This window comes from Peromyscus californicus, unplaced genomic scaffold, assembly GCF_007827085.1.
Source record: "Peromyscus californicus insignis strain IS unplaced genomic scaffold, ASM782708v3 Scaffold_7__1_contigs__length_154581171, whole genome shotgun sequence".
NCBI lineage: Eukaryota > Metazoa > Chordata > Mammalia > Rodentia > Cricetidae > Peromyscus > Peromyscus californicus.
Genome location: NW_026294595.1, coordinates 140,677,206 through 140,691,838, shown reverse-complemented (window position 1 = coordinate 140,691,838; position 14,633 = coordinate 140,677,206). Strand labels below are relative to the sequence as shown.

General features: G+C 50.1%; 1 protein-coding gene across 15 annotated transcripts in view; it reads left to right on the top strand.

Annotated features, from left to right (window-relative positions):
- Positions 1–522: 522 nt before the first annotated feature.
- Zmynd8 (zinc finger MYND-type containing 8) overlaps positions 523–14,633 on the top strand; it is a 103,141-nt gene continuing 89,030 nt past the window's right edge. For 5 of the 15 annotated variants that reach the window (XM_052723359.1, XM_052723356.1, XM_052723358.1 and 2 more), the window contains exons 1-2: positions 524–643; positions 9,193–9,263. In XM_052723359.1, coding sequence (XP_052579319.1) covers positions 630–643; positions 9,193–9,263 — 85 coding nt within the window. In that variant the 5' untranslated portion in view covers positions 524–629. Of the gene's footprint in view, positions 644–1,055; positions 1,080–1,780; positions 1,914–1,988; positions 2,172–5,260; positions 5,477–5,704; positions 5,795–6,168; positions 6,253–7,497; positions 8,247–9,192; positions 9,264–14,633 lie in introns of those variants that run through there. The other 10 variants (XM_052723357.1, XM_052723350.1, XM_052723353.1 and 7 more) reach the window with 9 other exon arrangements.

The following is a 14,633-nucleotide window of genomic DNA, read 5'->3' as shown; positions in this document are numbered from 1 at the left end:
CCCCTTGCTGATTTGTTGGGGGCCTCCCTCGGGCTGCCTGTCCCCCCCTCGCCCCTCAGAGGCCTGCATCTGGCCTTGTCCCTGTCTCCTTAGGGCTTTCCACCCCTCAGCTCGTCTTTCTCCTTTGAGACCCACTCAAGCTGGCTTGTTCTAGAAAACGGCCTGCTTGCCTCCTTAGAAAAGGACTTCTGTGTGGGGGCAGGTGTGGATGAGTCCTGCAGCCCACCCCAAAAGGGCTCTTCCCAGTGACATCCTGGCCTCAGGCTTCGCTGGAGCAGGTCAGGCCGGCTGCACAGGTTTGCCAGGACCGGGGAATCTCGCCAGGGGGTGGGAGAAGTGCGTGCGGGGGCCCCTTTCCCAAGTTTTTCTTCCTGCAAAAGGCCTAGCTTGGCCTGTCTTTTTCTATGCACAGGATGGCTCTTGCTCACCCGAGCCTCACAAAGATAATCGCTCAGGAAGTGTTTCAGCCAATCCGCGGCGGCTTTACACTCCGATTTGCCGGGGCAGCCAATCGGGGATGAGCTTTTATTAGGCGGCCAGATCATCAGCCGAAGTGCCAAACCCTTTTTCTGTGAGAACTAGGAGCCTGTCCTCCATGTTTTATAAGTATTGACATTACACAGTTAACAATGCATCCACAGAGGTAAGCTCGGCTTTTTAACCATCTTTTCCCCCCTCCCTCGGAGTCATCCGACTTGTGGACTAGCAGTGTGATTTCTCTGTAGCCTGGCTCTGCCACACTCATCCCCCCAGAGCACTTAGGCTAACTTGGGACTGTTTAGAGAGATTTTTTTTTCCTTTCTTGGGTCACATGGCTAAGTAGCCATTAGCCATAGCTTGATTTTACAGGCTGATGAGGGCCTGGGACACCTTTACTCTGACCAGGACATAGAATTTCTGGAATAGTTTGAAGCTAGATCCTGGTGTGCCAAAAGAGTAGCTATTATTTTATCCCCCTGCTTTTTTTTTTTTTCCCTCCCTTCCTCTGCCTCTCTCCCTCTCTCCCTCTCTGAACAGTCCCCCCACCCCCCTGCACTATTGTCTGCTCTCACATGCCTGCTGGGGGAAGAAAATGGAAGGTAAGCCAGAAGGTCTTCTCCCAGCACTGTTCAGGACTGCGTGTGGCAGAGAGCAGAGCAAGCACGCCTGCTTGCTTCTCCAGAGAGGTTCTGGGAAAGGCTGGGCTAAGTTCTGACAAGAGAGGATGTGTGTTTGTTTGCAACAGAACCCAGGCCTGAGCAAGAGCAGTGCTCAGGGAGCCAGGCTGGCTCCTGGGCCTAGGTGGGTGGTGGCGTGTGGACTCTCTTCTCCTCTCCAGGACTTCGCACTTACAGCTCCATTGTTCAGCCTTTTTTCCTGACTTAGCTTTGGTACAGAGTGTTCTTCAAGTCAGCCTACAGCCAGCAAATGGTTCTGAAAGTGTTTTCTAGCCTCTGAGGGAGTTTTTGGAGTAGGGATGGTGCCTGGGGGGTGGGGTGGGAGTGGGGATGGGGAGAGATTCGGAATAACATCCTGAAGGAAAAAAATCTGGGAGGACTCTCACTCCTCTAGCTTTCTACTCTTGCATGATTTTTCCATGAGCTGATGTTTATTTTACCCTCGCTTTCTTCCCCCTCTTTTTTTGTAAAAATCATTATATCATCTTCTGGCCTCTGATAACAGTGTAGAGGACATAAGATCATACCTGAGGCTCATGACAGCATCCTATACCCAGTTGCTGGGTTGTGTGGTGGTGGTGGTGGTGGTGGTTGTGGTGGTGGTGGTGGTGGTGCTGCTGCTGGTGCTGCTGCGCGTTTTAATAATACCATGTAACTGTTTACAAAAAAATTTCCTTTTTGATCAAGTCCCAAATCTGCCAGCTTGTTCTCTCTTCCTAACTGGAAAAGTGAGACGGTTGCTGGAACGTATGTTGGGTAAGTAAAGCAATCCATCTCCTCTGGCTGTGTAGCAAGAGTTCGGTGAACATCTGGGGGTCTGTTGTAATGGGAGGTGGTGGCTTCTAAAGAGTGTCTTGAGTTTAGGTGATGGCTTAAATCCACCGTTGTTCCTGCTAACCTGCAGCTAGGACTGAAGATCTCACTTCCTGTTTACCCTCAGCTGGGGAGGAATTGCTGGGTTCATTGTGACTTGCAGCTGGACCTTGAATTGTGTCTGGCCCCTCTGAACTCTGGGTAGGTGATCTGCTTGTGAAATGTGAACAAAACTGTCTGTTCTTAGGGGTTCCAGAGCCCCACACACGGGCTATGTGCCTGTGTATGTGCCTTGTGTTGTCATATGGAAGTTTTAGGGTGTTCACATCTAATACAGAATGCTAGCCACTCCTGAACTAGGTTTGGCCTGGGGCCACTGACCACCAGTTTTAGCCTTTCCCCCGCAAGCCTGGTCCACGGTTCTCTGTGCATGTTGGCTTTGCATTTGTCCTAATTTTAAAGGGTGCAGCTGGAATTTTAAAGTGACAAAAGTAGACTTTCTCTTAGCATTTATCTTCAGGGTCTGCCTGGAAGCTAACCACGTACATTTTCAGCTTTGAGACCCATCCGGCCTGCATGGATGCTGCCCCTGTGTGCCGTGGTGGTCTCAGGCCAACTTCACAGGCTCACTAATCTTTTTCCTTTAGTGTTCAAGCAACTCAACCTTTGACATCAGTTGAAAAAGGTTCATTTAGGAAAGCGATACGGACTGAATTATCAACTGGGCAGTCTGGATGAGGCAGGCCAGCATCTCTGAAGTCAAAATACAGATGGGGTGTATTCTTTAACCAGTGCCACTGCACACACAAGTTCTGCTGCTCTCTTTCTTATCTGGTTGCTGTAAATGGAAATTACAAACTGAGGTTCTTGTGGTCTTCCCCAGGCCAGTGGCTAATCATAAGCCTCCTGGCTTGCCTCTTCCAGTATTTGCATAACTTGTCAGGCTGGAAGGAAACTGAGGGCAAAGCGATTGTCCTCTAAAAGCTTGCATTAAAATGGCTCCCACCGGTTTGGAAATCCAGGGTCTGTTTGTGAGTGTGAGCCCCAGCTAATTTCCCAGCCCTGGTTCAAGCTGGCTGATTTTCCTCATGGCCACCACCATGCCCGGGTTGGTTAAAAAGTTAATTGCTTTCGAAGTAGTAGCATTCTTTTCCAGTTACTAAAGGGAAAGTTAAAAAACAAAAACCAAAACAAAACAAAAAATGACTGCATTGCAGTTGCACTAGGTGAGACCTCATTGCTGGCTCACAGACTAGCCCACTGGGGTTCCTTTTCTCCCCCCCCCCACTCTAAAACTAATAGATTCTGGGGAAAAGTTAAAGATTGACAATGGCAGTGGCCTGAATATAGGACTTCTGGAATTTTCTACCATTTTTTTTTTGTTCCTTTTAGGAGAAGCAGGTGGCCAAGCTGAAGAGTCTCCTCCATTCCATCCCTAGGATCCCCACCCCCTCCTTGCTTTCCCTCTTCAAGGTGGAAGGTTCAACACTTGTGCAAATTGCAGAGGGGAAGCTCGGAGGGCTGTTTTCCTTCCCTTGTGCCTCCTTGGTCCCCAAAGAGGATTCACAGCTGCAAGGGACTAATACAGACACTGGAGCTTTTGATCTCTCTCTCTCTCCCTCCCCCTCCATCTCTCATTCTCTCCCTCTCTCTTCCTCCCTCCCTCCTTCCCTCCCTCCTATCTCTCTCCCCTCTCCCCTCCCTTTAAGACCTTCTAGGATGGGCACGCCATTCCGCTTCAGGAGATGAAGTGGCATTCACGTGGGGGAGGGGAGTGACGGCTTTTATTAGCTCCAGAAAGTGGCCAGTGCTCAGTCTTAGCTAGGAATTAATGACATATAATCACTCAGGAAACTTGCTTCAGGATTTTTCTAGTTGTAGAACAAGAACATTGCAGAAGTCCAGGTACTTTTCTAGTCAGCGCTCAAAAGGATTTGAGTCAGAAAGAAAGCCTGAGGTCCCTTGGATTATGAATTAGGGGTGAAAACAGCAGCTTTCCCTTCTTTCTCCCAGGGAGCCAGCGCATCAGGCCTTAAAGCACAGGTTGTGTGTGGCGGGTGGTTGGTGTCACATTTTAGAAGGCTGGCTGCTGGTGACCCTGGAGGCAGGGTACATTTGGGAAGTCCAGCCGAGGCAAACGTGTGACCTCTTTTGTTTGTTTGCATTCTTTCCTCTCTGGTTTCCCTTCTGGCTCCTCTGGCCGAGGCACACGTTTGCCAGCCCGTGGATCTCTTTGCCTCTGGTTGACTCCGAGAAGAAAGACACATTCCCGGGGCCCTGGCTCCACGGCTGAGGTGTAACAGGCAGTGATGGGTTTAGAAGCCTTCCTTCATGGTGGTTCTTCAAATGCAAAAGCAACTCAGGAGTCACCTTTGGCCTCAGGTTGCTCGGCTCTAGCTGCCCTTCCCCCCTCGGGTTCTGCTTTCCTTACAAACAGGGAGGCCCTGCCAGCTCTGCAGCCAGCGGGCTGCCAGACCGGCCCTTCCTACCCGGATCACCTACCTGCAGGCCGGCTTGCAGCCAGCGGCCCGGCCTCAGCCGGCTCAGCCTTGGGCATGGTGCCCTCCTTTCTCCCTAGGAGCTGAAAAGCTGTCACCTTGAAACTCCCTGCTCCCCGCGCTGCAGCTCTTAGACCTTAGCAGTCAATGACATTGGCCACCATGAGGCTGTTATTAATAGTCCGGCCTGTGAAGGGGGCTTTGCAAAAAAAAAAAAAAAAATGCACTCTTAGCTTCCAGGCCCTGTGGGGGGAGATGGATGGAAACCCCATTTGTGAGAGTCTTCTGTGGACTAAGGTTCCTCTGTGGACCTGAGGGGTCTGTCCCTGGTGATCCTTGTCATCAGGGGTGGCTGCTGTATTTGGTGGCAGTTTGCAGGCTCACCGTCTGAATTCTCCCCTTGGCCTCAGACAGAGGTGCAGCCCCGTCGCTTTGCGTCTTAGCTGCCTGCTGCTCTGGGAGCTTTCATTTTACCTGGAGAAGTGATGTCGAGCCGTGCCGCTCTGGACTCAGAAGGGCACGCGCTTCCTCCCCTGCAGCCTGCTCTCTAGGACAGAGCTGCGTGTGGAGACACCTGTCTGTCTTCACGTTATGCCAGGGGGCTGCGTAATTCTTAGCCTTCCACCCACCTCAGCGCAGGGCAAGGGGGCCCCAGCACAGTCTCCTGAGGAAGGCTGAGCGCCTGAAAGGGAAGGCTTTTCCTTGGGAACCTGTGACTTTACTAACTCCCTGCCACTGCAGTTTGTTGGTTTTTTTTTTTTTTTGCTCCTTTTTCTTTTTTTATTCTTCTTCAAACGTTGGATTGTTGTTGTCCTTTGGTGTGGAGCGTTTCCTAGTTCTGATGTTTATGAAGGCAGCTTTGGAACTAGCAGGGCTCCTTAAACATGAGCTCAGCTATTGAACAAACTGCTACCATTTTAGCTTCAATACAGGAATGAGGCACTGTTGCCAGCCGCCATTTTAAGAATCCTGCATAAATAGCTTAGCTCCGATGACTGCCCGTTTTAGGTGAGTGATTGTAGCAAGCGCTTTCTAACCGTCCTCCCTCCCCCAATTAAAGAAAATTATTTGCAGATTCAGAGGAGCATGCTTGGTTTTGTTTTCCTTTTGTCCCACTCCCCCTTTTACATTTTGATGCTGACTGTTGTGACATGGAGGAGGAGGAGGAGGAGGAGGAGGAGGAGGCTGTGCCTTGGGTATTAAGTATTTCTTACAGCCTGGACCCTTTTGGTATTTTTGAATGAAAGTAAAACCTAGGAGAAGCGCTTGGGAATGGTGCATGATTCCTGAATTGCTGTGTGATATTCTTCTGACGGGAGCAGCAAGGTCTCGTGCATGCTGGTTATGTGTTCTAGCTGGGTTACAGATTGTTGTAAAAGTCAAGTATTAAGGGCACTTGGGAAAAGGAGGATCTGCCTATTGTATATCCATCCAGGCTCTCCCCCCACACCCTGTCAAACAGATAGGCATTTTCTTCTCTCTCTCTCTCTCTCTCCTTTGGAAGTGTTGAAGGGGTGAGAGATGCCTGGGAATTACGGACCAGCCCTGAGTCCTCAGAATTAATAATCAGAAGGTTTAAGGCTTCCTGGATGGACAGGAGTGCGTATGCAACTTTTAATTGCTCCTTTCCCCGAGTGCATGTAGGTTTAGAAGGAAGACCAGATTTCTTGCTCAGAGAACGAGTATGGGGGAATCTAATTTTTGGGGGGGAAAGGGGAAGAGATGGAGTTGATTGTGTTTGCAGGTGGTGAGTCTTCCTTCGGCAGCAGTGTGTGGACCCACCAGTAAGTGACTTGGTAAATATAAACTAAGTGCTGATGGTCACCTGTAATACAGTATATGCAACTAGTTGATACATTTTTTTCCCTGTTTGCTTATTTTACCCTGTTCTTTATGCATCCATTCACCCCATCAGACCTTTACAAAAATAGAAATGTCAATTTGTAAACAGGACTTGTTCTTTTGTTGATTGAAATGATCAGGGTTGCTGGATTCTAGCAGCCCTGGGAGAGGGGGGCTGTGTATGCTAGGACTTTAAACGTGTGAATGGCAAAAGTTCAAAGTATTCTCCCTAGTTGCAGTTTTCTTTCTAAAGATTGTTATTTGGCTACCCGCCCCCCACTTCCACCCCACAATCTCCAAACAGCTCTTAAACTAAATTGCCCAAGATCTGTGGGGGCATTTAGGAAGGTACCAATCTTTTCTCATCAGCACTTTTGATATGATCCCCTCTTACTATGACGCCAGTGCTTAACACTGAACAAGGAAAAAAAAAAAGGAAAGAAAAGAAACCCAAGATTGTAGGTAAAAGGAAGTCCCTTGCATGTGGCTATTCGAAATGACTAATTTTGTGTTTTGTATTTTATTCGAAATGACTAGTTTGTATTTTGGTCTTTGCTTTTGTAAACGGAGTATTTTCCTTTTTTTTTCCCCTTTTAAATTCACAGGCATCGCAATGCCAGTTTAGTCCAATACAAGTTGTGCACTTGTGCGAGTGTGCATGTGTGTGTGCATGTGTGTGTGCACGCGCAAGAATGTCCTTGCAGAGAGAGATGGGGGCTGCCTCTGGAGGGATGGCTTGCTGTTGTGTGGAAAGATGGTTTTCTTCAATTGTGCTGGAAATCCTAGGCTCAAACCTGGTGGTGCTGTAGCTCAAGTCAGGTGGCTCTGGTGATCCCTTGTAATGCTCGGGAAGATAAAACAGCTCACCCCCCACTTCTGTTTCAGAATTGATTATCTGAAACTCAGCAGCAAACAGCCACCCTGAGAAACTACTTTGCATTTTCTTAGCTTCTCAGTCGCACTCCCGCCTGAAGTATTCAGCCCCTCTGGGCTCTTACAAGCCACATAATTGTGCTCCTCAGTGCAGTCCTCCCCTTGATCAATACACCTTTGAATGTTTCCATCATGATAGAAATCCTTCAAGTGGGGTTTTTTTTGGGGGGGGTTGGGGGTGGGCTCTCTGTGAGTCATAATTGTTTCTTTACTCAATGCTACATTTTAGTTGGAGCACAGATTGGTGCCCCCCACCCCCACCCCTCAAAATATGGGTGGGATCCGTTTTCCATGCTTCATGCTACATACAGAGGGGAGCAGAAATCTGGTTGCTAGAGGTTTGTGGGTTGTTCTTTTGAAGCTAACCATCTACCCCATCTCCGATGGCTGCAGGAACCCCCCCTCCAGCAGCACCCAGGCAGATAATCAGTGTTCCAGGCATTGTTTCTGAGTTGGGTGTGCTTTTCCCTTGAAGCTGGAGTAGAAAGTCTGCCTTCCACTCCTCCTGTGTTCCGGTTGGTGGTGTGCTCAGGTCTGGCAGGCTGGCCTCTTGAGGAGGATCACCTGTGACAGCGTGTCAGTATTTCTTGGGTGGTTGGTGTCATTGGTCTCTCTACAGATGCCGACTAAATGAAATTGTTACCAAGACTCCATATCACAGTGCTAAGCATGTTAATATTCAAATTCAAACCCAAACTGTCTCCCTCTCTTTTCTCTCTTGGGACTAGTTAAAGTCGAGGACTCTCTCAGCTCTTGTCGTGAGCAATAATCTTCTCTTTTTCTGCCTAGTTCCTGTCTTGAATTCTGTCCTCCTCCCAACACACCTGGAGCTCTCCCAAACACGACTCCATCTTACCCCGAGCTTCCAGGCTTGAGGCTGCCTTTTTGGATCCTTTGCCTTGTCACTACACAGAGCACAGGACGCAGACAGGACAGTCTTCTCGGCTCTCTTCCTGTCTTGCCTTCGAGTCTTCCCAATGGAAAATTCCAGCCACATCAATTGGTGATGCATCCGATTCTTCTGGCTGAACCACGGTCTGCTGGGATTACACCTAGAGCGGTTGCTTAGCTTCTCATGGAAGCAGCATCCGGAAACGCCTGAAACGTTCTAGTTCCTCAACTCTGTGAAGTGTTAGGGGCTGGGGGCAGGGGTTGGATCTGACAGGGCCTGCTCTTCTTTAGCCAGAGTTCCAGCAGGGAGGCAGAGAAGGTTCTGGATGACAGAGCTTCCTAGCTAAGGGGGCCTGCCTTCCTCCTTTCTTACCCCAGCTTTCCACTCAGCCTGTGTCTTTTAAATAATCCTTCCTCATTCCTCTGTCTGTGCTGGAGTGTAATTAGTCACAGTTCAGAAGGAAGCCATGCGTGCTGGGGTTCAGGCTGCCCGGAGACCCCAGGGTCCTGATTCCTGGGATAAAGGCTGGTTGAGTCTGGCCATGTTTTTCTACCTTGTAATTTAACCAGTGCGACTTTTTTTCATGTTCCTGCCTCATCGGGGAGCTAGTAGGTTCAGGATGGGGAGGCCTGGGAACTACTGGTACAATTCTGAGTTAGGGATTCTGGGTACCCGGTGGAAGGCATCTCTAACCTGCCTGTGTGGCACCCTGGTGTCAGCAGTGAGAGCCTTGCTAATTTGAAGGCTGGGTTCTTTAGGCTAGAAGTGGGTAGGTTGTACTAGAGTTTCTAAACTAAAAATATGCAACCCCTCCATCTCTTAATGATTGGTATGACAATTGAAATATTAATTTGGCTTTTAAAAAAGCATTTGTAGTATTCTAGTATTTTAAAGACGTGCTTTCAGCATCTCCACACTTGGTTGAAATCAGGTGTTCTCCCCCTTCACATGAGGAGGGTCTGGAGGGAAAGCGGGTTTGCGCTCTGGCTCCCCAGCAGCTGCCCCCACAGGGGCCGTTGGCAGCCTACCTAAACATACATAATCTGTTCTGTTTCAGCTTGGCTGAGGAGGAAATAAAAACTGAACAGGAGGTGGTGGAGGGAATGGACATCTCTACTCGCTCCAAAGGTGAGTAAAAATCTCAGATTATGTACTAAGCTCTCCAGGAGGAGAGGGGGATTTCTTTTGTTGTTGTGGAGGGTGATATGTGGATCTCCGAGCTGCCGGGTGTGACAGACACTGCAGGGTCCTTTGATGGATGAACCTAATTTCTAGAGACATCGTTCAGTCTTCCTTCCCCACTGTGCCTGGGTAGGTGCACTGACTTGTCTGGAGTTGCCCTGTGGTAAATTTGGGGTGTGTGTCTGGGCCAGGGTGCCTGGTTGCTTCTCCCTAGAGCGATTCTTACAGGAATCAAGAGTCTAAATGATGTGCCTTCTGCAGAAGCCCCTGGGGTCTGCAGCTGTGGCAGGCTTCCTGATTTTAACTGCGGGCCTCTGGGTAATCTAGGATGGCGTGGGCCGGCTTCATTGGAAAATGGTGGTCTTGGTTAGCGGTAACAAGGGGGCGAGGAGGCCAGGGCCCGCAGTCAGAGCAAACCGTGGTGTCCGCTCTGCTGTTTATTCTGCTTGCTGGGAGCCTGCAGCGGGCAGGGTCTGCCTTGCTGCTCAGTGGGAGTTTGTGGAGCACCCCAAAGGGAGCACGGCTGGTGCTTCGGGTGCTCTTAGCAGCAGCTCCTGGGGTCCTGTCACATATTTGCGGTAATGGCCTGACTGCTGTGGTGTTTTGTTCCTTCGCTGCAGCTCACTGCTCTGTCTGGGGGGTGGGAGGGGCCGTAGGGCGGGCTGGCAGGAAGGCTTGTTACAGATCCTTTCAGGGGGAGCCTCATCTGGCCAGGATGTCATAAAATGTGACTTCCTAGAGGCACCTGAAAGAAAAGAGCATTTCAGGGCTTAAAAAAAAAAAAAAGGACGGCCTATTATTTGGGTCAAGCTAAGGGTCAGGTGGTCACGTAGAGCTGGCTGGGGATCCTTGATGCTGGGGAGCAGGGAGAAGGAGGCAGGCTCACTGCCCTGTCCCTTGCCTCCGTGGACCCAGAATGTGCAGGCCATCTGAATTTCATTGCTCCAAGTGGCAAGGAGCCCAGAGAGCTGGAGCAGGGGATGTTCTTCTCCCAGAGCCTTTGGAGGCAGCTGATTTTAACTGACGAAGCCCCTTGAAACCTCGATGCTGGGGATTGACGGATGAGACACATGGCCTGTTGAGACGTGACAGAGTCTAGAGAGGGTTGGGGTGGTGTTGGGTCCCATCTTTGTCTGTCTATCTTGTGTCCCTCCCTTTTCTTTTCTTTTTGGAGACAGGGGGTCCTACTAGACAGCCCTGGCTGGCCTAGAATTTACTCTAGAGACACTGTCGGCTTTGAACTCACAGAAATCCACCTACCTCTGCCTCCTGAGTGCGAGGCTTCAAGGTGTGCACCACCACTTGTACCTGGCTCCTTTCATTATCTGTAAACCAGGGATGGAATTACTTTTTATCTCAGGCTCCTCCCACCTAGGGTTTTCTGTGACGGTGATACTGGTGTGTTTGAAGGCTGGTGGGACCTCACGAGCCAGTCCAGTCCCCTTCTGAGGTGGGAGGTGTCCTTTACCCGCTCTTCGGGTAAGGACACTGAGGCTCCAATGGATGGTAAGTGGGCAGTGTAGGCCGTGTTGAGGCTGTCTATTTCCTGGACTCCTCAGTAGGCAGAGTAAAACCTCCTCCAGAAGGTCCATGGTCATGGGCCACCAACTTGGGAAAGTCCACCAGGGACCTGCCTTGCCCACTGTGGAGACCTTTTCTGTCATTATACAACAAGAGGTGCCTAATTCATAACTCAATGCTATTCCCCCTCTATTGCCTAAAGCTGGCCAGCTCTGGATGACCAGCGTCCATCTGCCTTTCCCCAGGGAAGCGGGGACCACTCTTAAAAAGTATCTGTAGGGTTTGGAAGATGGCTTAGCTGGTAAAGTGCTCGCTGAAGACCTGAGTCAGTCTCCAGCATTCAGGTAAAAATCCTGTCTCCAAAGCCGGGTGGTGGTGGCACACACCTTTAATCCCAGCACTCAGGAGGCAGAGCCAGGCGGATCTCTGTGAGTTCGAGGTCAGCCTGGTCTACAGAGCGAGATCCAGGACAGGCACCAAAACTACACAGAGAAACCCTGTCTCGGGTGGGGGTGGGGGTGGGGGGAATCGTGTCTCCAGTTCCTGGTCTCCGTGTGAGACCCTCTCTGGAGAAACACAGTGGGCGGACAGCCCCCAGGAATAACACCTCAAGCTGACCCCTGACCTCTACCCATGCGCACACATGTGCACAAGCACCCACCCTCACTCATGCTTATCCTTCCAAAGCTTCCAATCCCTGCACGTCCTTCCAACGTCCTCGAACTTACCTGAAGTCGCTGTGACCCGCCTCTTTCCACACCTGTTCGCCTGGTGCCAACTCTTCCCAGCTGCACTCCCTGACTCCTTCTGTTTGTCCGGGAGTTTGTGCCTCTGTCTGTCTGGAACATGCTGTCCTGGGTCCTGGCGGCCTGCTTCTTACCACAAAGATCCGTCTCAGATGTTGCTAGGAAGGCTTTTGGTGGCCGCTGGTTCTGAAGGAGTCACCTGCCATTTTGAGTTCTGTTTTTAAAATAAGGACATTTTCAGAGTTTTAGATTTCAAGAAAACTCATGGAGGTGGCGCAGCCCCCACCCCACCCCACCCCACCCCACCCCTCCTGGTACTGTCCTCTTTGGCATATCTAGATGTTCTGAGTTCATCAACTAAAGCCCACACTGGCATTGTCTCCTTAGTAACAGTTTCCCAGACCTTTATTTTTGATGACCTTGACATTTTCCAAATTGTACTCCTAAAAAATTTTTTTGGACAGAGACTCATGTGGCTCCTGCTGGCCTTAAACTTGCTGTGTAGCCAAGGGTGATCTACCTACGTGCTGGGTGCTGGCGTGTGCCACCGTGCGCCACCGTGCGCCACCATGCGAGGTTTATGTGGCGCTGGGGGTGAAGCCTGGGGCTCGGTAATGCTAGGCAAGCACTCTACCAACTGAGCCATATCCCAGGAGAGTGTGTCCCTCGTCCATCGCCATGAGCCTCCTCCGGGCAGAGCAATGACATTAGAACTCTGTACAATGGAGATGCTGTTCCCCTATGTCTGTCTGTCTGTCCTTTTTTTTTTTTTTTTTAAACAAAAGGTTTATTTAAAAAGAAAATTATGTGTATGAGTGTTTTGCCTGAATGTATGCCTGTGCACCATGTTCATGCCTGGTGCCCACAGAGGCCAGACGAGGGAATTGGATCTCCCGAAACTGGAGTTATGTAGGTAGTTGTGAGCCATGTGGGTGCTAGGAATTAAACCCAGGTCTTCTGGCAGAACCAGTGCTCCTAACCGCTGAACCGCCTTTCCTGTGTGTTTCTTTGTTCCTTTATATTATCATGGACCCAAGGATCAGTCTTGTACTCTTGGGGTCATGCATTGCTACTTACTACAGATGGGTTCTGTTGGGCTGCCGGGAGCGCTTTGTGTTGACGCTGGGCACCCCTAGGACAGCCCCTATCGTGGTGGGCTCGGCCTGTGACTTCATGTTTGTGTTCTGCTTCAGGACCTTTCTGGGACAGTGGTATTAGAGACCAAGACCCAGGTGTGCTGGATATGTTCATCCGTGCGGGGACATTTGAGAAGCAAATGTACATGCTCATTACTGCTCCTGTCTGGAGTCTTTGTGCGCATGCCTTTCTGTGTCCATGGTGGTTAGACATGAGTTCATAGGCTTGTCTCCGAAAACATTTATTTATTTTGAATACTTGTGTGCATATGTGCACACACATGCGTGTACTGCTATACAAATGTGGAGGGTCAGAAGACAGCTTGCTGGAGGTGGTTCTTTAGACCGCGTGAGACTCTGGAATCAAACTCGGATCCCCAGTTTTGGCGGCAAGCGGCTTTACCCACTGAGCCAGCTCACTGGCCCCTAGCTCCTTTCCATTAGTGTGTGGGCCACTTCTGGCCTTCTCTAGCTCATCCACCCAACACGGAGAAAGATGGCTCCCCGGCCTGCCTTTTGTGTACAGTCCTGGAGGTTTTTTTTTTTTGTTTTTGTTTTTGTTTTTTGAGACAAGGTTTCTCTGTGTAGCTTTGCGCCTTTCCTGGAACTCACTTGGTAGCCCAAGCTGGCCTCGAACTCACAGAGATCCGCCTGGCTCTGCCTCCCGAGTGCTGGGATTAAAGGCGTGCGCCACCACCGCCCGGCAGTCCTGGAGTATTTTTAACCTGATGTGCAGCACAGTGACGACTGTTAACGCCACCCACTCAAGGTAACGGAGGATGAAGAGATGACTCAATGGTTAAGATTGTGGTTGCTGTTCTTCCAGAGGACTGAGTTTGGTTCCCATTAACTAGGACTCACAACTGCCTATAACTCCAGCTGCTGGGGATCCAACACCCTTCTGGTGGGGCACACACATGAGGCACACACACACTCAGATACACACACACACATACAATACAGTAGGTTAAGAAAAAGAGTAACAGAATACTTCCAGCTGTCTAGAAGGTTCCTCCATCATTATTCCCATTGTATTCTTGTGCTGTTTCTGCTCGTTGCTCTCCAAGAGCACAGGAGTTTACCTAGAAGGTCCTTGGCCTCCAAGTGTACCCCATCTCCCATCTGAGAGCAAGGTACTGTGGCTTTTTATATTTTTCGTGTGTGTGTGTGTGTGTGTGTGTGTGTGTGTGTGTGTGTGTGTACTTGCATGCATTTGTGCATGCCTGTGCACTTATGCTTGACTATGTGCGGCTTGTTGAGGCCAGAGGTAAACCTTGGATGTCTTCCCCTATTACTCTGCACCTCATTTATTTGAGACACGGTCTGACTGATCCTGGAGCTGGCCATTTTGTCTAGACTGCCTGGCCATCAGGCCCCTGGTGTCTGCCTGTCTCTACCCTCCCCCACGCTCTGGGGCTTATGCACTCACATTCCTGCGGCTGGCTTTTTACACGGTGCTTTTTTACAGCTTGCCAAGCTTTTGCAGTGGGCACTTTACCCTGGAACTCGCTTTCTTTCTTTCTTTCTTTCTTTCTTTTTTTTTTTTTTTTTTTTGAGGTAGGCTCCCACAGATCCCAGGTTGACTTGTTATGCAGGTGAGGGTGACCTTGAACTTCTGATCTTCCTGCCTCTACCTCTCAAGTGCTAGAATTGCAGGGCTCCTGCTGCTGTGCACCGGCGGGCCCATGCTTTTCTGCACTGTCAGAGAGATGGAGCCAGCCTTCGGTCAGCTGGGCTCCATCCACAGCCTGCACAGGGCTTTTTAAAGCAGCCCAGAGAGCCAGACTCCCTGGTTCCCACTTGCCCCTGCCAGAGCCCAGTTACAGTTTTCCCTGAATGGGATTGGAAAGTTCAGATGAATTTTGTTCACATAGAGTGCTCAGAATGGTATGTGAACACGAGAGTCCTCCCAA